This window comes from Miscanthus floridulus, chromosome 12 (assembly GCF_019320115.1).
Source record: "Miscanthus floridulus cultivar M001 chromosome 12, ASM1932011v1, whole genome shotgun sequence".
Taxonomy (NCBI): domain Eukaryota; kingdom Viridiplantae; phylum Streptophyta; class Magnoliopsida; order Poales; family Poaceae; genus Miscanthus; species Miscanthus floridulus.
In genome coordinates, this window is record NC_089591.1 from 50,912,192 (window position 1) to 50,931,989 (window position 19,798).

Here is a 19,798-nt window from a genome sequence, read left to right on the forward strand (position 1 = left end):
GCCGGGGCTGATCATACATTTATGTGTGAGGAGATTTGCAGCTAAAGCTGTTGCAGCAGCTGCAAAAGAATGGATAAGCAAACAATTCGTGTAGGCGCCAAGCAAAATTCGTGTAGCTGCACAACTAATGATGTTATTATTATTAAAAGGAAGTGAAAACTTGTCCATATGAACATACTTCTTATTCCTCGGGGGAATAAAAAAACCATACATAGATAATAGATTCTATACCAAATGCACTTGGCCTCTTCTTTTCTATAGAAAGCAAACAGATCTTGATCTATCCCTAATGATTAAAAGGCAAAATTTCTAGCTTTTTGTTTTCGTCCAGCCCATGCAATTTGGCCCAACCGTACCGATCCACTCTCGCTTCAACCCGGCCCGCTCGCTCGCATGCAGCGCACCTCACGCTCACGGGATTACCTTACGTCGCTCGGATTAAAAAAAAAAGTTCGTCTCCACACGCCGCCACCGCATCGCTTCCCTCCCGCGCCGCCGCTGCTCACGTCGCGCAGCGCTGCTGCTTCTCCCGTCCGTGCGCAGGGACGAGATTGCTGCTCCTCTCGTCCAGGGCAGGATCGAAGGCGCAAGCGCAACTCAGCAGGGACGAGGAGCTCCAGGCGAGGAAGAATGGAGGTGGCCGGCGGCGGCGAATGCGGCAGACGGCACGCTGGGCTGGAGGAGGCTCTGCGCGGGCGGGGCAGGCGTCTCGGTCGGGCTTCCGTCTCGGCTGGGCGACAGCCAGCCGGGAAGCCGCCAGCGGCGGCGGCCGGGCCTTCGAGGCGGGGTGGCGCGGCTCGAAGGTGCTGCCGCAGAGGAGCCAGCCAGCTAGGCGTTGCGAGTCGGAATCAGAATCCAATCGAACGAAGACACCCACTCGGATCGGGACACCAGTTCTGATCGGAAAAAATCGATCGGGACACCAGCTCAGATCGGGAAAAAAATCCATGGTAAGTTCTACATGAACTCAAGTTCGACACAAGCACCTTCACTTTTTTTCCTATTTATGCATTATAGAGATCTCGGTTGAAAAATGTGTCATTGGGATATCCTGTTTTCTCAGGCTTCCAATCCGGATCTCGCCGAGCTGAACAAGTTCAGAAGTTCCTCATCTTGCGTTTGAATCCTGTTCTCGCCGAGCTGGACAAGAACAAAAGCGGATCAAGCAAGGTTTGCTTCTTGGTGTGGCTATTTCATCTTCACTTATTTTTCTGACTTTCTGCTGAAAGAGTAGTTCTTGAGAATTTTTGAAGATTTTAGCATATAGGAGTATACTGAGGATTTGATAAATTTAGACATCCATTATAGGTTCCATGCAAGTAAGCTGTTACTAGGTAGCGTGCCCGTGCGTTGCTACGGGATAGCTAACATTTTGTACTAAAAACACATGGATCGCAAGATAAGATAACAATAGTGTAAAAATTAAATACCGATGTTAAAGTGATATTTAATCCAAAAAGCAAAGTTCGTGAAATTAACACAGTCATGGAGAGCGCGGCGTCCTTAGCGGTACCGTCCTTCAACTGTAAGCCCATTGCACCCTTCCATTCGTTCTTGGCAGTGTCTTTCACCATGCTCTCATCTTCCTTATACTCTGCATGGCTTGTGTCACCACGGTGGGCTACCCGAGCATTGTATATTGCAAAAACAAGGGTGCCACATGTAATACAATTCTTTATGATTGTAACCTCCAAACGCAAGGACCTGAAAAAAAAATCCCTATTTTACCTGTCCAGACAAGAGCTTCTTCTCATAGTGTGCCTGATCGTCCCGGTCACCACACTCTTTGTGCTCCATATTTGTTGTACATATATCACCATCTGCGGAAGCCTCTATCACCATTTGGATGGCAGAGATATATGTGGCATGTTTTCAAATATACCAGAGGCAAAATAGCTAGCCTGTTTTAGACTCCTCTTCTTTTTAGGACTTTTCTATTTTACATAATGGCTAAAATAAGGAATTTAGCTAGTAGTTTTACACAAACTCTTGGAGTTGCTCTAACTTCTCCATATCATAGTTTGGCTCCTTACCAGGTGGCTCATCCCTATCATTACTTTGTCTGTGGGGACATGTTCTTCCATGGTTTCCTGCACACAGTAAATGGAGATAACATAAAGTCATCAACCTAGATCCCAGCGGATAACATAAATTACCAGTTCTTGAGTAGCAGGTCTGTTATGTCCGTGAATAAAAAAACTATGCCTATTCGTTCTCGAGTTGACAAAATCAGTTTCTCTGATCACACAAACGCAAGATAGAACAAGTAGTACATATATGTTGCCTAAATCATTTTCTCTGATCCACAGTACAAGCTGATGTTCACTACCAGGTATTGGATAAGCTGAAAATTTCTAATGACACAAAAGGATCACATTACAGAGACTCTATTGGAAATAATTAAAGAGACCTTGTTGAAAAACCATTGCAGAGACCATTGAAACTATATTTGGTATTTTTTTTAAAAAGGATGGATTCATCAGCTTCCAACCAGTAAACCATAACCATGCAATGTCAAGCAAACAGCTTCCAACAAGTGAATCAATGAACAGCAGAATATTGATGCCTCGAATCGTAAAATGTTAACCACAATGGCAACAACTACAAGATGCGCGTATTCAAGTACTAACTCTATCCACCTACAAAAATTGAAGGCGATAGTCATTAATAAATAAAATGTCAAATATGATTCATTTATCAAATGTATGGTAAAACAATTAACCAAGAACTGAAGTGTCCAATGGTGGGCGAAATTACCTGATCACCGGGATCGAACTGACTGCTTGGAACTAATGCCAGACGCTGTATAGGAGATGCTGCATGAGACAAAGAAGAGGAGAACATGCACAGGGTGAGCTAAACTGTCGGACGGTGATACATTTTAAAAAGACTCCAGTGAATGTCTTCACTGGTGGAGTTCTGCTATATTAGCGTTGGACGCCGAAACTGCCCAAGAGGAGCTAAAGCCTTTACGGAATTGTAATAACCACCAAATAAATTAGTATTAGTAGGTACTGTCTGCTTAGTAAAAAATAATGAAAAACTGAAAATGATGTGGAGGCCAATGTGGTTTGTCGGATAGTAGCCAAAGAAAAAAAAACATGACTTCTTCTTCAACTCTGATCCCACTATCATCATAGAATGCAAAAGCAATCAGAAGAAAGGTAGCCTTTTCAGCTCTGATCCCACTATCATCACAGGAATGCAAAAGCAATCAGAAAAAGTGAAGCTCAAAAGCAATCAGAACTTGAGCGTTTGAGATTTTTTTAAGAGTGAAAAGGTTGCAGCATTTAGAGCTTAAACTGAAAGACCTTTTGTTGCTGCCCTCAGGTTTGGACAAGGCTTCAACAATCTCAAACATCAGCACACAATTCTCATTTTTTTAATGGTCCAACAGATATAAAATACCCCAAACTAAACTAACCAGAAATTGTGAAAATTATGAACATATTTAAAATGCTTGCTAAGGAACACGATCTTACTCAATGGCAGACACCAGTTGTTTAACTATTGAAGCTGGAGGAAAGGTCAGCTTTGTTGAATAAGTTGTCTCAATTGGTATGCTTGAGAAATCGTCGTTCCCCGAGCGAGGGGCTTATTTCTAGTTCCTAGAACCACAAAGATTTTAGCATTATACGTGAAGATCCAGTTGGTTAAGCAAACGAAATAAATTAGAGAATTTAAGCATTCAACAAAGGGGACTTTTGTGGGCTTAACCAAGATAAAAAAAATAGACTAACTATAGAACCATGAATATTGCCCCTGACAGCTCCCGCAAACTCAATATCCGGTCCAGTTCACCAGAAATGAATGCTCCATTTGACTGTGTTTAACACACCCAATTCCCCCAAGTTCGTCATATAAAAAATGCTCAGAAGAAGCTCAGCTCAGCCATATGCGTCCATGGAATCCACACCCTGGAGCATTGACGAAGCCCAAAAAATAAGTAACAAGGTAACTGCAAGTATTAACTGAAAGGTCTCAACTTTTCTAAGCCCCACAAAGCTTCAGAGCTTCATAATTCTGCTGCGCACCACTATGAGAACAAAGAAGCACACAAGCGAGTAACATTTCAATTGTCTGGAACAACAACACTTCCACCACAAGTTGATCAATTCACCACTTTGTCAGTGACGATGTACCACCAATCCCACCATCACAACAGCCCAATTGCTTCCACCTCAAGTGGATGGATTCAGCACCCAGTTCACCTTCTCGTCAGTCACCACGTACTACCAATCCACCAACACAGCGCGAGCACCGGACTGAATGAAGCAGCGTCGAATTGGACGAGTAGAGTGACAGGAACCCGTACCTCATCGGCTCATCACGCGGCGACGGCGTCTTCACGTCCGGCTCCCGCCCCATGGCGCTCACTTCGGCCTCCCGATCCAGGGACGTCCTCGGCGACGGCGCCCTGCTACGCCCGCTGAATCCTTCGGCATCTGCGCCCCCACCACAACTGATCTCATGGCCGGAGCTCATTAGATTTGGACACGGAAGTGAACATCGAGGGCGAGACCCGGTCGACCATGCACGAACGTACCTCGGAGGTTGGCCTTGATGTCGGTGAGCAAGCGGGCGGCGGTGGAGTGGATGTTGGTGAGCAGCAACCCTAGCCCCGCGGTCGGGTGCCGTGGCCGGCCCGCGCCGAGAACCGGCGGCCTAGCGCCTTGGTGGCCGCAAGACTCACCGGGATCACAGATTCACAGAGCAGGTGCAGCGGGCGAGGGCGGTCGCGGCTGGCGAAGGTGACAGCACGGGTGCGACGTCTAGTGAGGCTGGTGGGCGAGGGCGACGATCAAGGCCGCGTGAGGCGCGAGGGCGAGGCCAGTGCTGGCCGCGCCGATGTTGGGTGGCGCGCGACCGTCGGGTGCGATGGATCTGCGACGGCGGTGCGAGGACAGGCTGGTGACGGCGACGCGGCCTAACGCCACTGGTCGACACGATCGTACCGCGCGGGGGAGGGGAGGAAGGAGCGCAAGATCGTACCGCGGGGGAAGGAAGGAGCGCGCGTCGGGTGCGTGATTGACGGCGCGGTGTCGAAATTTTGTTTCACGCGATGGAACGGAGCGCGGTATCGCAAGGGGAGGGGCGGACCGACGGAGCGACGATTGTCGCACGAAACGGTGGTCTTACTTTCTTTCTTTTTAGTTGTAGGAGATTCCTTGATCAGACGCTCCTTTACTTGTGCAAGTATGAAGGCAGCATGCTTGTCAGCATGGGTGCTTAGAAATGGCTTGACACTGAGATCTGGAACTCACATGCATAATGTTTCAGTTTGGATCTGAAAAACAAGGTTGCGTAGCCTCCTCCACAATCATGTATGTAACTTTCTTTCCCATTTTCTTCAGAAAGCACAGGTTACAAATTCTTCCTCATTTTCCAAAATTATTAGGCTTCCTGTGGTAGTTTCCAAATTGGCAGCCTCGAGGTCATGGTGCCCACTGCTGTGTTGCCTGGCATCGGCTTCCATCCCCCTGCTTTGGACTTCAGAGGGGTCTGAGTCTCTGAGATTCCTATAAAGGTGATTAACTGGATGAATTTGTGTTGTTGGTATTGTTCTCTTTGCTTAGAAACAATTATTGGTCAAATTTATGTCCTAATTGATTTGTTTCTCAAAGGCGAAAACTGTTAATGCAGGTTGTCCATTCTGTTTTCAGTTTGCAGGCTACCATTGCAGCTCGAAGTAATTATCTATTTTCTGATCCATATACATGTGCGTACCACGTGAACTTTTCATTTTAGAGGGAAATTTTGGGAAGGGCCTGGTATTAACTACAGTGTTTCCACATGCAAATAGGTAATATCACTTGACTATATTTGTCACAGCATGTACCTGTCAAAAAAAAATTATGATGTTGGGTTCTATAGATCAGATGGTTTTCCTTTTCTATTTCTTATCATGTTTAGGTCTCCAGGTTCTATATGCGTATTGAGAACTGCCTCATTGGCTATGGGAAGTGACTTTACCGTCAATATTCTGTAAGTGTTACTTGTCAAAAAAGTTACTGTAACTTTATAAAGAGAAATATTTGGGGATTACAAATTTTGCTGTGTGATTACAATATACTATATTACCTTTGTGATCTGGAGAAGATGATTCTTTGCAGTTTCGTGAATGAACTGGATTCATATAATTTTATGAATGCTGCAGACAAAGTCCACCATGCTGTTCGCACAGCTCACGCTTCTTCAGGTAAGAAATATGGAAGAAATATTGCTTGGTTGCTTTGATATGTGTTCTTTTAAGTTTCATACATTTATCTGGTTATTCACATATTCAGTTTGTAAGTTGAATTTACCAATCAATCTACCACTGTATCTTCAGAGAAAGATGTCCCTGCACACATACGGGATGAAGAGAAATTTGTCTAAGCGTCTCTTGGCCAAACATCTGGAGTATGCAAACTCAGCCTCTACGTGATATGGTTTTGCTCATTATAATCTTATTTATTATTACCAGTTAGTTAAATTTTCTGATGAAACACTTTTTTGTTTATTGTTAAAGGAATAGGATAACAGCTCATTTGGTCTGTAGCTTTTCCTGTACTAATTAGTTTTATTTGTGAAGACTGGCTTTTACTCCATTTGGCTTGCAGGTGAACAGGTCCTTGAGCCAGTTCGCTGCTGCATAATGGGATAAAGATCAGTGGTGTCCTTTCATGGAGCCACTGTGGTTCATCGAGTCCTGTTCCTATGTGTTGTCTTCATGACCGTGGAGCTTAACATATTCTTCCTCAAGTTCTGTCTATGCATCCCTCTAAGGAATCCCTTGGTCGTATAGATTGAACCTCTGGTCATTAGCTGATTGCTATTCAAACAATGCGTGAGTACAACTCCTACTTACAAGACGGGTTAGCCTACGAATGCTATTCAGTCTGGATTACTTCTACCAAGTCTGGGTTTTGATCATCACGGCAAACCAGTCAAGAAGTTTGGAGCCTTTTGTTGGTTGTCTGTGGCTATATATGCAAGAGCTTCTTATCTAAACATTTGCATGAAGCTCGGGCATGGTGAGCTTTCTCTTCGCACCTTTCTTGTCAGGCAGTATAGCACCGTCGGTAGTATGCAATATGATGTATGTTTGGGAAGAAATATTCTGCTAATTGTTTGCCTGAAATTCAAGTAAGGTTGTTTCTTGACCCAAGCATACTTGGCAGATCATCCTTCGGAGAAAGCTTGGGATTGCACTTGTGATTTGTTGCTTTCATGGTCATGGAGGAGTCACAAAAGATTCAGGAGAAAGCGACTGTGATATATAAATTTCGGGCCATTTCAAACTCTCGTCTTTCTGTCTCTTTTTTTTTCTAGAGGTGATATACGTATATATTTGATATGTGATGTAACTTATGAAATTTTAAGCAATTATAATCCCTTTTGCAACAGGACTCCCTTAACTATATCTGCTTGTAGTTTGTTGTTTTGGTAGAAACAAATGTTGTAGCTTAGCTTTGTTCAATATAAATATTTAGCAATGGTTATACTGATATTTTACTGTTATCAGTTGGGCCATATTGGATGGGCATGCTTTGATTTTCTTAGGCTGCTACTTCTGCACGAACAATCAGTAAATGCTGGATGGATATAACGAAGTCATGAAGTAACCAGCTGTTCGGCTGCCATTAATTTTACACTGTAGCAGCTAGAAAATACTGTAGCATCTGTTTTTATGAGAGAAAATACTACTTTGGCTAGAAAAAAAAAAGCTGGCTAGCCAGCCGATTGTGGCCAGCCGAACAAGCTGTAAATTTATGAGCGGATTGTTTATTTGGCACTAAAAAAATCACTTTTGCTCCTAAGGCACTCAAAAAATTGAAGTTCCTTTTTTAGCACCGAGTTAAAAAATTCCTTCCCTAAATAACACTACCGTCAATTTTCTCTATTAACGGTGTTAAGTGGTGTCTAAAATGACCTATATACCCCTCTTTATATCAAAAATATATGGTGTCATATAAGAAAAACATGAATGTTCTTGTTGTCAAATAAAGAAGATATAAGTGGTAATATTAGAAATATAATTGTGAAGACTATTCAATTGTATTACTACATGGTATATGACTGTATGAACTCCTTATATTGTATAAAGATATATTGAACAATGAGATAATAAAAAATATATATTAAAATCCATTGCTTTATTAATATGATTTCAACTGTGTTACAAAAGAAGATATCTCATAAATATGTCATATACAGAGTGAGCGTTTACAAATCAAAATAAAAGAAAATCTCTAAACAATAAGCTATCTATATGACGACAATTCTAGCTCTTGTACCAATCTTCCAAAATTGTATCTTCTTGCCTTAGGAGCTATCAAAAATAAGAAATATTCAACTGAGAACTGACTTTCAACCTGCAGGTAACGTGAACCATCATCCACGGATCCATCCATTCGGATCAAACAGATGGAAGGGGAGGGTGGGCAACAAGGCAGGTACCTCGCACCGGGGAATCCTAGGACAGATTAATAGGAGCAGGTGGCGGCCTGACCCCTTCTTGGTTCTCGCCAGTGTGCCACCACCACGCCGACCAAGGGAGCTAGGGAGGCCCCCGGGCGCCGCGCCTGCAGATCCGTGTCAGGAACAGGACCGGGCGACCGCGTCCTCTTGCCTCGCTCGAGCGCTCCAGGGCGCCGCTGGGACCCGGGAGATGCCCCCTCCGCCCATCTCATCTTCTTCCCCACCCACGAGATCGGCCTCCATTCATTTAGGGATTGGAGAGATTTTTTTTTTCTGTCAAAGGAAGAAGAGAGACAGGCTCAGAGTCCCGAGCACGACCCCTCGTTGAGGGGAGAAAAGTGGGGCGACGGTGACCGATTATTTGGCCAGGGGCATTTTGGTCCCCTTCAAAATTACTGACACAGTCAAACAAGTCGACTAACAGATGTACAGAGAAAATAGACGGTAGTGCTATTTAGGTAACGAATTTTCTACTTGGTGTTAGATAAGGAACTTCGATTTTTTTAGTGCCTTAGAAGGAAGAGCGATTTTTGCAAATAGATAATTCTCTTTTAAGTTTATTTAGTGGAGTATCATGTCTTCGATGCTCAAAATGCTCATATGTGTCTTTAGAAAAGCTTCCTACTGAATTGAGACATACACGTCATAGGAATTTTATTCCTTATCAAGAAGTACTTCCCCAATTTGGCTCTTCAATTCTACGTACATCTGTTGTGCAAGTTGATACTTATTGGAGTTACATTTGATAACATTTTTTTCTTCCGTTGCAACACACAGACATATTTGCTAGTAATGTATAAATATAGGGACCGCGAACGATTATTGCACCACCAAAATGCATAGCTTGAAGCAAGAAACGCAACGACGAGGTCGATGTAGACATAGAGGTCGGCAGCTTGACATGGATGGCCAGGTACGCAGGTACATACGTACATATCTGGCACCCGCGCGTATATATATACTCAATTATGTCGCACTAACGCGACATCCCCGGGTTCGGCTGCGGCGGGGCGGTCGCGGCGCCTTTCCCCATCCTCTCCATGTTGTCTTGCCATCCTGCGTGCATGCGAGAGAAACAGAGACACCTCATCAGCAGAAGCAACCCTGACGCAAAACCAGAAACTGATGCATATATATACGAGTCGTCCTTCCCGAGCAGTCGGAAACAAAAAAGTGACCAAACCCATCCACCACGCCGCTACGGGCGGCGCGCGTTGGCGTGCGATAGCTACCATACGTCGTGACGCCTAGTAGTACGTCGTCAACCTTGAGTCCTTTAGAAGATCGATAGCTACTACCATATTACGTACTAGCTGCCAACGCACGCAGGTACGTACCGGCGGACATGTCGAAGCCGCGGGCCTTGAGCTCGCGGTACTCCTGGCAGAGCGCGCAGGCCTCGCAGCAGAGGTGGACGCAGCAGTCGGCGCAGGGCTGCTCCGTGAGCCCGTACTGCGACCGCAGCCTGGAGCGGTAGATGCAGGAGTAGACGCAGGAGCCCAGCCCCGTCACCGCCGTCAGCAGCATGTACAGCGATCCGCCCACGCAGCACGCTGCATCAGATATATATTATAAAATTATAAGAAGGGAAGCAACCGGCCGGCCGGCCGGCCGGAGGATTAGTTAAGTTCGTTAATTGTTCAGAGTAGCTAGCTTCGTTCGACTTCGATACGTACAGGTGGATCCCTGGTCGACGATGTGGGCGATCCTCCCGAAGGTGACGCACGGGCAGAAGAAGGTCAGGCAGCCTGCACGAACGATCGATCTCGCGCATCAGAGAGAGCTCTGTCTCGGCCAAGCTCGCGAATAGGAATAAGGTTGGGCTGAAGTTGAACGACGACGACTTACAGCCGCCGACGTCGTCGAAGCAGTCGCAGAGGCCGGAGGACCACGCGCCGTCCGCCGCGTTCCCCTGCATGCCAAAGGCGTTGTTGGCCATGGCGACGCCCACACGCCTTTACCTTCCGCTGCGGAGTGGTACTGTGGTAGTACCAGTAGACAGACTAGTAGTGAGTGTCCTGGCGGATCGGAGAGAGCCCGTGCGCGCTCTGCTGCGTGGCTCACAGCTTGCCGCCTTGGATGACCACGTCCATCCAAATACCAGCTGAACAGCGCGTACTGCGAGTACGTCCCACGCGACGATTGTGCCCGTGGCCCGCGGCTAGCTCGGTGGCTCGTGTCCCGTTTCCGCGTGACCCGGCAGAAAAGGGCACCTCGCTTTCTCCCGTTGAGCCGGACGGCAGTGGAAAATGCCTTCTTCCAAAGTTTTTTTTTTGAGCATTGCCTTCTTCCTAAGTTGTAACGCTGAATGCAGTTGCGTCGTTTTATCTGCGCACGTCATATGTGCATGTTGCTAAGTTCGTCTAGGAATATATATGGTTTGCATAACGTCCGATGATTATTATTTTTTGTTTATTTTCAGGCGCTTTCTAAATTAGTTAATATATCACAAATATATATCAAATGGTATGAATGGAGGGAGTAGTTGTTAACTGGTCTATTCACTACACACATTTGGGTCAACCATAGCTAGCTTTTAGTAGCTAACTATAAGCTAGGTTGACTCACACACCTCTTAGGGGGGGTGTTTAGGTCCATTAATAGGTAATAGTTCCTAGTTAAAATTAACTAGCTAGCTATTAGCTACAAGTTGTTTGGATCTCACCAGCTAATAGGTGGTTGAAATATTAGCGGCGAGGTTCCAACCCTCTTTGTCTAGGTGCGGCAGTAGCGGGGCTCACCTCTCCTTCTCTAGGTGGCAAGTCTAGGTAGGTGACGGGTCCAGATAGCAAGAGCCCCCCTTCTCTAGGTGCCACAGCCGATTCGGCAAGCCCACCCCCTCCAGGCCGATGATAACGATATGACGGCAGCATGGGCTGTCTAGTATTTTTTTTAAAAAAAATTATTTGTATATCGCAGCCAGTTTGCAAACCGACGGTGATGTACTCCATTTCCAACGTCCATTTTCTCCACCGCTGAGCCAAACTGGCACTGATTGAGGGTTCCTGGCCAAGCAGTAATGAATTTGATGCAGTAGCCATTTCAGCCAATTAACTGACAAATAGCTATACCTAATTAATGAGATAATTGTTAGGCTAAATTAGATGAGTGCCCAACTATCGATTAGTTGATCGGTTAGCTATTAGCTTGAGTTATTTGAATCTAACTGAACTAGTTTTTATAGCAGCTAACTATTACTAGCTGGCCTTGATAGGACGAGGTGGCTCTAGTATGGATTTAAAACGAAGAATCTGCGTTAGTGTCAAATGCAAGTTGCCAATTCAAGGTTGTCCCATGTCTTTTGCTACCTTTGCAGCAGGCTCCGTCCAGGAGAGAGGGAGTCCTCTCAGTCCTACACAATGACTAGAGGCGTAGGCCTAGTCCAATACTATTGGGCTGGCTGACACTGCTGTGCATAGGCTTCGTTCGCTTGAAGGAATTTTGGAGGAATCTAGATGAATCTTGAGAAATTTGTGAGAAAAAAAATACTGTTTCGGATGAAAAAAGAAGCGGATCAAGCCAGATTTAAGGGCACGCGAATGTGGCCTAAATGGGCCAAGTCCGTGATGCGGCAACTGGCCAGCTTACAAGTTGCGGAGGCCTGGCAGTGGGAAAATTTTTTCTATGTGACGGTGCTCTGGCGCGCGACACCGCTCAATCACCGCCTATCTTATACTTCGTGGTCCGTCATAAAATAGATGCACACTTCGTTTATCGTTAAATCAAAAAATTTAAATTTGACCAAATATATAAAAAATATACTAATATCTATGATGTGCAATGTTTTCATTAGATTGGTTATGGAGTATATTTTCATAATATAAACTTATTTATACAAATATAAATATTGATTTTTTCTATATTTAATCAAACTTTTTAGTGAGATGTGTATTTATTTTGGGATGGATGGAGTACATCTTAGAGCACAGGCAACGTGGTGGTTACAACTTACAATTAGAAGAAACACATAAACAATCCAGCATACGAACGGTGCCGTACACAGGTTCTTTTGCCGTTGTGCGATACCGTCGCAATGAATTTTTTTTTTCTCACGCAGTCGCTGGGCTTGCAAAAGGACATGGGCAGCGGCCGCAGGCACACGACTACACGAGCGGGTCTGCGGGTGGGCCGCGGCCCGTAGGCGGCATTGGATTGCGCCTCGATCCGTTGGAGCGAGCACGTGGCAGACAGCTGCAGAGAAAATAAACGGCACAATAGCCATTCTGGTCCTTCAATTGCCTATTAAAAAAAACTTTATATTTTAGATATAATTTCATCCATAAATTATCAAAATTATAGATCTGCTATTGTTTCAATATATCCATGTATTCTTAAGAAATAAATAGCGTTCGATGCAACTATAATTGCTCCCACAAATATCATTTAGTCGAATATATATAAATGGTACGACCATTATAAGGTAATATTAAAAATAACAGCTTGGAATTATTAATGGGCACGAAAGAGTTTTTGGATGAATATTATTTTTCTATCTCTAATCGCTGATGGTGTTGGAGCTAACCAGGTGCAATAGTACATCGTTCCACGTAGAACGTAGACAAAGTTGAGTTGAAAATAAAAGCAAAAAAAAAAACAAAATGCACTTTGATAGTTTATAAATGAAATTAAGCCCAAAATGCAAAGGTTGAGGACTAAAGCGATCATCTTTATAGTTTTATGATGAAATTGAGCCTAAAAGTAGAGTTTAAGGACTAAAACGGCCGTTTAGAAAGTTTAGGGATCAAACCGAGCCTCGAGTAATAGTTGATGGACCAAAATAGCTATTCTGCCAAAATAAGGAGGTGTTTGGTTTGGGTTGCTAAACTTTAGTCCCTCCTAAATGGTTTAGTCCCGTTTAGTCACTCCAGAGTTACTATAGAGGACTAAAGACCTTTTAATTCCATTTAGCCATAGTATTTGAGTAAAAAGTAACTAAATAAGACTAAATAAGACTAGCGGCCTGTTCGCTTGTTGGTTTCAGTCAGGGTTTATCAGCTATGATACAATGTTTTCTTCTCATAATAAACCAGCACCAGCCAGGCTTATCAGCTTAGAAATCAACCGACGAACCGGCTATAGATTTAGAAGCTCCTAGCCAAACACACCTTGAGATCTCAACGTGGCGCTCTGAAACTTTGCAGGTGACGCATATACGAATTCAAATTCCACTAGGAAAAGGTAAAGCGCGTGGAGACAAACGTGGATAAAACGAAGAGACAGACAAACACCTGTGCTGCAGATCGTGTGGGGATCGTTTTGTCCCAAGTTTGAATTCATCCACCACACACCTGCACGTTGGAGAAACTGGTCAGCTACTATGATCGTTAAGACTACGCTGTTTAGAATGCACGGTGAAAATGAAGACGCGACGCGGGAGATGTTTCTGAACTACAACGAATGCATTTCTAACTTCCCAAGACCAAGAACAACGCAAAACCAAGAATTACAGTGTTGTTCTCTCCCCGTTTCTGCAGTATCGGCCACAAGCTGTTCAGGGTAGCATTTGGTTTGATCCGTGGCAACCCCTAGCTCCCCTCACCTCCTTGGACACCCTCTCCAGCATCGCCAAGAAGTCCCTGACGATGACGAAGATCCGGAGCGGGCTGGCCTCCTCCCTGCCGACGTCGCCGTGGTAGTACTCGGTGATGTCCCTGACGTGCGCCAGGACCCGGCGCTCGCCGTCCTCCAGCTCCCGGATCACCTCCTCGGCCTGGCAGACGGACGGGGCCATGAAGGCGACGAAGCGCTGGCCCTTCTCGTCGCCTGCCAGCTGGTCCGTCCCCACTAGCGCCTTGATCCGGGACAGGCCGTGCGAGAGGCTCGACACCGAGTTGGTGAGCACGTCCAGGTCGACGGTCGCCGTCTTCCGGACGTTGGTGAGCTCGGCGGCGAGCCCGGCCCCTCCGCAGCGCCGGTGGTGCCTTCTGGGAGCGGACCATCTCCTGGACCAGGAAGTGCAGCAGCGTGGTCTTCCCGTCGGCTCCCTTGACGTCGGCGAGCTTGAGAAGAGTGTCCAGCTTGAACGCCATGGCGCCTCCCCGCGCCGTCCCGACGTTCATCCGGTTCCCGGTCTTCAGCACGGCCTCCAGCAGCTTCAGGAACAGCTTGCTCGACATCAGCTCCCTGCACGCGTCCTTTCAGACGACAAGAACAACATTCACACGTGGGCGTTAGTGTTAGTTGATCTCCATCAATAGACCCAACGGCCTATTGGGCTTTTATCTCTGCGCCATGATCGAGGTGCCCAACCCTAATAGGTTGGTGGGCCCCTGTCGCACATCACATATATAAAGATAGGTGGGGATCACGGCTCGAGTAACGAGGTTGGTCTGAGCTGCCATGATCCCACCGATAGAAACCCTAATCCGATCTACAGTGTGCTGCCAGCGACGGGATGCCCCACCACACCACCGTCGCCACTGGACCTCGCCTGCATCGCCACCACGACGCCTACAACGCCATGGTACCGGCGTCTACACTGCTAAGGCAAAACTGCGCAAGGGCGAGGAGGCTTACTAGGATCTACGGTTACACAGAAAGGTACACCACGATCCTAACATTGGTACCAGAGCCAGGTTGCCAGTGTGTAACCCTAACCCTAACCGAGTAAAAGCAAAGAGAAAAGGGACCGGGGGTGGTGGACGTCACTGGAACCCCGGTCACCACCGCCACCGCGCGGGAAAAGATGTCGCACCGCCGTTCTCACCGGCGCACGGCAAGAATAGAACAAATCTAGTTCGGATCTGAAGAAATGAGTAAAAGGAAAAAAGAACAGTGGTTCCCCAACCCTAACCCTAACTGGGTGAAGGGGAAGAACAACAGTGAACCGATTCGGATGAACTAACACATCCTCATCCCAATTGGAATCAAAACCGTGAAAAGAAATCAAAAGAAAAGGTTCAACCGAACCGCTGACCCTAACTAGGTGAAAGAAAGAACAAAGGAAGAAGGATTCAGCCTAGAACAGAAGCAAAGCCGAACCCTAAACTAGAGAAGAGAAAGGGGAAAGGATCTCAAGAACCCTAGAACAAATCCCCATCTCGATTTTGATTCAAAAGAAGCAGATTCAAAAGAAAAGAAGGGGAAGGGGATAATCTCGCAGATCTCGAATCAACCCAAAAGAAAACCCGAATTCGAGATCTCGAATCAAACCAAAAGAAAAATCAAATCAGGTTCAACCGAACCCTAACCCTAACTCAAATAAAGAAGGGGTAGAGAGCGATTCGGATGAATTCCGAGAAGAAAGAAATCAAAAGAAAAGCGAAACTCTAAACCAAAGATCCCCATTCGGATGAACTCCAAAAAGAAAAGAAATCAAAAGAAGAGAAAACCGAATCGGTCGAATCGAATCGGAAATGAAACTCTAACCCTAGAGCTAAACCCTAATCCCCAACACTGGTTCGGATCAGAGAAAAACAGATCCAGATCGAAGAAGGGGAAAGGGGGAATGAACCTACCTCGCCGTGCGTCGGGATGGCCCTTCGCCGGCGCAGGAGAAGAAGGGCCAAGCCAGGGGGCAGATGCTCGCCGGGATCGGCCAAGGGGGCGCCGCGGCCAGGCCGCTCGACGGCGGCGTGCTCACCCGTTGGGGAGCACGCGCGCCGGCGAGGGGGCCGGCGACGGCGCCATAGCTACCTCGCTCCACCGCCTTCGCTCGCTCTTGGTCGCTGCTCGCTGTGCTGAGTAGAGAAGAGAGCGGCGAAGAGAGAGAGAGAGAGGGAGAGAGAGAGCAAAGGGGCGAATGAACTAGGGTTTCCGGTCGGAGGCCGCGACCGCGGTTTTGTTCGCCCGAAGACGCCGCGCAGCCGTCCGATCGGCTCCAACGGCGCTAGATGCGCGGGCCAGCGTCATGGCCCAGGCGGGCTAGAGCGCGAGGCTGAATTCCCGACCTAGGCCCAGGTTGCGGCCTGGGCGCGGGGGAGCGCGCGGGACAGCGCGCGCGCGGGCGTGGGTCGTGGGCCGCTTTGCCGGTTGGACCGAAAACAGTGAAAGAATCAAGATCAATTTTTCTTTTTTATTTTCCAGTAATTGCTTATTTCTAGAAAATGAAAAATAGCTCAAAGAAAATAGAAAAGGTAGTTTGTCCTGTGGGCAAAATTTATTAAATTGAATTATTTTTCCGCTGCTAAAGAAATGGCTTATTCTCTAGTTAATTTGTACCAACGTGATATTTAATTGGAGAAAAAGAAAGTTTTTCCACTGCTAAAGAAATGGTTTATTCTCCAGTTAATTTGTAGCAACGTGATATTTAATTGGAGAAAAAGAAAGTTTTTCCGCTGCTAAAGAAATTGTTTATTCTCCAGTTATTTTGAACTAATGTGGTATTTAATTGGAGAAAAAGAAATTTTGACATGATTATGATGTTGTTATTTTATGACCAACGTTGTTAATAACAATATCGTAATTTTAATGATTTATGCATTAATTCTATTTCTGACCAATGGTGATATAGAATTAGTGTATAAGAACAGATGTAAATTTTAATGATTTATGTATTAATTTTATTTCTGCCCAACGGTGATGTAGAATTAGTGTATACGAACAGTTGTATGTTTTGATTTTGACCAACGTTGGAATTAAGGCATGCAAATGGTGTTATTTTTATGTTAAGAAAATGTATGTCCTGGTTTTCATCTTGTCTAAGATGAACTAGGTAGTCATCTCACCGTGTTCCACTGAGTCTGTGGCACCGGTGAAGGAGACAAATGAGGCTGATGCAGTTTGGGCAACTAAAGAGAGAGATTTTGAATCCTAAAAGATGTTATATGCCCTTGAGCATAGGAAGTGTGTCACTGGCAAAAAGAAATGTTTGGCTGTGATAAAGAACACAATTGAGCCTACAATTGTGGGCTCAATCCCAGAGTGTGACACGGTCACCGAGTACCTCGATAGAATAAAGAGTCAGTTCATTGGCTCTTCAAAGACATATGCTACTCAGCTGATAAAGCAGCTGGTGACAGAGTGTTACTCTGATAATGATGGCATAAGAGAGCTCACGATGCGTCGTTGAAATTATGGCACTGTTGTTTAGGCCATATTTCGAGAGAGAGAATAGAAAGACTAGTTAAGAATAATATTCTTCCTCCATTAGAGCTCTCAGAATGCATAAAATGAAAGTATATAAAGAAAGATGATAAACGAAGTGCAGGAATTTTATAGATTATTCATATAGACATCTGTGGTCATTTCTCTGTAAAGAGTGTGGATGGTTATGATTCGTTCATAATATTCATAAATGATTACTCTCATTATGGCTATATTTATTCAATTAAAAAAAGAATAGAAGCATTGGATAAATTTAAGATATTAAAGATTAAGATAGTCAGGTCTGACCGTGGGGGAGTACTACGGTCGGCATACCCTAAAAGAATGGTATAGTAGCCCAGTATTCTACACTGGGCGAACCTCAGCAGAATAGAGTAGCTAAAAGAATCAATCGTACCCTGATGGATATGGTGGGCAGTATGATAAGTTACTCCACCTTACAGTTGAGCCTGTGAATGGAGGCGTTAAAAACCGACATTCATATTCTCAATAGAGTACAAAGTAAGTCGGTACCCAAAACACCGTATGAGTTGTGGATAGAAAGAGTACCCTCACTAAACACTTAAGTGTGTGAGGGAGACCTATTGAGGCTAAAGTATTTAACCCAAACATTGGAAAGTTAGATCCCAAAACAGTAAGTTGCCATTTATTTGGCTACCCAGAAAAGTAAAAAAAAAATCGTTTTCTACTGTCCAGAGAGACATACAAAGTTTGTGGAAATGAGACACGCTGTCTTCCTAGAGGATGAATTGATTAGGGGGGCATGGTAACTCAAGAAATTGACCTTGAAGTGAAGCGGGTGTATGCGCCCACTTCAATGATTCACGAGCCATTTTTCTCACTACCTGCTGTCGCTACACCGACAGTGCTAGATACTGTGGTGCCAGCACGTGTTGTTATCCCACCTGTGGCAACAATAAATGACGATGAGGAATCTATTCTTTAGGATCCTATATAACCTATTGGCACACATGAGGGGGAGCAACAGCAGCCTCAAACAGAAGATGTGCCAAATGTGAAGGCCCCTAGAAGATCTCAAAGAGATAGAAAATCAGTTATTCCTACTGATTATGAAGTGTACAACACTAAGGAATTTCAAATGGAGGATGATCCCACCTCATTTGAAGAAGCTATGAGAAGTGATCATTCATCAAAGTGGTTGTGGCAGAACCTCCTAAGAAATCGGGCCCACGTGCATCTATCATTGTCTCAACAGACCTCTGATAGCGTACACGAGTTCCCAACAACTTAACAGGTCTATCGGGTGTCGTCGGGAAACCTGAATCATCCACGAATCTTTTTTGAACAGGATCCCAATCACAGTCATTGCAGATTACAACAGTTTATTCAAATATATATATCAGAGTAAAAGATAGCGGAAGTCTTACGATAACATAGTTTACAAATCAGTTGTTTCAAACTTACAATACCATAAGTGTCATACAACCATAATAGCGGGATAATATTACATTAACATTATTTATCATACAAACTAGTGCCTTGTCCAAAGGCCATTCATCATTCCTCATCGTCATTGACTTCGAACACAGACATCCAGCAGGGACCAAAACAAGCCTGCGCATGTAACTCACCTGCAACAAGGGTTAACAAACCCTGAGTACAAAAGTACTCAACAAGACTGACCCGACGTAACAGGGGGTGAAAGACATTGAAGATGTAAGTGTTGGGGCAAGGTAAGGATGTAGCGAGATTCAAAAAGTTCTTTGCTAAAAGCTTACTATTCTTGAACCTATTTTCAGGTTTTACCCCTAAGTCCTTTTAATTCATTATCTCAAACTAAATGTAAATTTCCCAAATTCTAATCCTTCTCAATTCATTCTTTTCTCATGTTTTAGTAATTCACCAGTCCTACATTGCTTCTTTAATGAAACGAGTCTCCATATCCATGGAGCACTGGCAATTCAAATTGATTCAAGTCCCAGCTGGGGATTCCTTATCACACGACATATGTAGAACTTAATCTTGCATATATCAACCTCGCTACCAGATCCTCCTATACTAAGCCGTCTCCACGCCACCCGAGAGCACAGCACACCTCAAATCTGGCTATATTCCAGCCACGAGGGTACACGCTACTCCCGCCATCTCTCCACTCCCAGTGCATGGGCATTCATCTTAGTATCGAATTAGTCGAAGTAGGCTTACCGGAGTATGTGACCAGTACTACAAAGTATCTCGTTCAGAAGATCCACAATGAGTGGCCTTTAAGCGACATAGTCAGCAACATTACCCAACATTCAAGATAAGTCACCCGACTAGTCTCTAGTTC

At 45.1% G+C, this 19,798-nt stretch overlaps 1 protein-coding gene and 1 pseudogene across 1 annotated transcript; both read right to left on the reverse strand.

Annotated features, from left to right (window-relative positions):
- Positions 1-9,106: 9,106 nt before the first annotated feature.
- LOC136498115 (cell number regulator 2-like) lies at positions 9,107-10,518 on the reverse strand. The gene is made up of 4 exons (XM_066494052.1): positions 10,312-10,518; positions 10,140-10,211; positions 9,801-10,016; positions 9,107-9,519 (listed from the first exon to the last, which is right to left on the reverse strand). Exons 1-4 carry the CDS (start codon positions 10,400-10,402, stop codon positions 9,440-9,442), a joined length of 459 nt encoding a protein of 152 aa, XP_066350149.1. The 5' UTR covers positions 10,403-10,518; the 3' UTR covers positions 9,107-9,439.
- A 3,397-nt stretch (positions 10,519-13,915) lies between these two features.
- LOC136495857 (formin-like protein 2) overlaps positions 13,916-19,798 on the reverse strand; it is a 6,458-nt pseudogene continuing 575 nt past the window's right edge.

Excerpts from the sequence above, each read along its gene's own strand:
- LOC136498115 (XM_066494052.1), bottom strand. The coding sequence starts at position 10,402 with ATGGCCAACAACGCCTTTGGCATGCAGGGGAACGCGGCGGACGGCGCG. Across the intron at positions 10,212-10,311 it reads CTTCGACGACGTCGGCGGCT|GCTGCCTGACCTTCTTCTGC; the intron begins GTAAGTCGTCGT and ends TCGTTCGTGCAG. Across the intron at positions 9,520-9,800 it reads CGGCTTCGACATGTCCGCCG|GATGGCAAGACAACATGGAG; the intron begins GTACGTACCTGC and ends GCATGCACGCAG.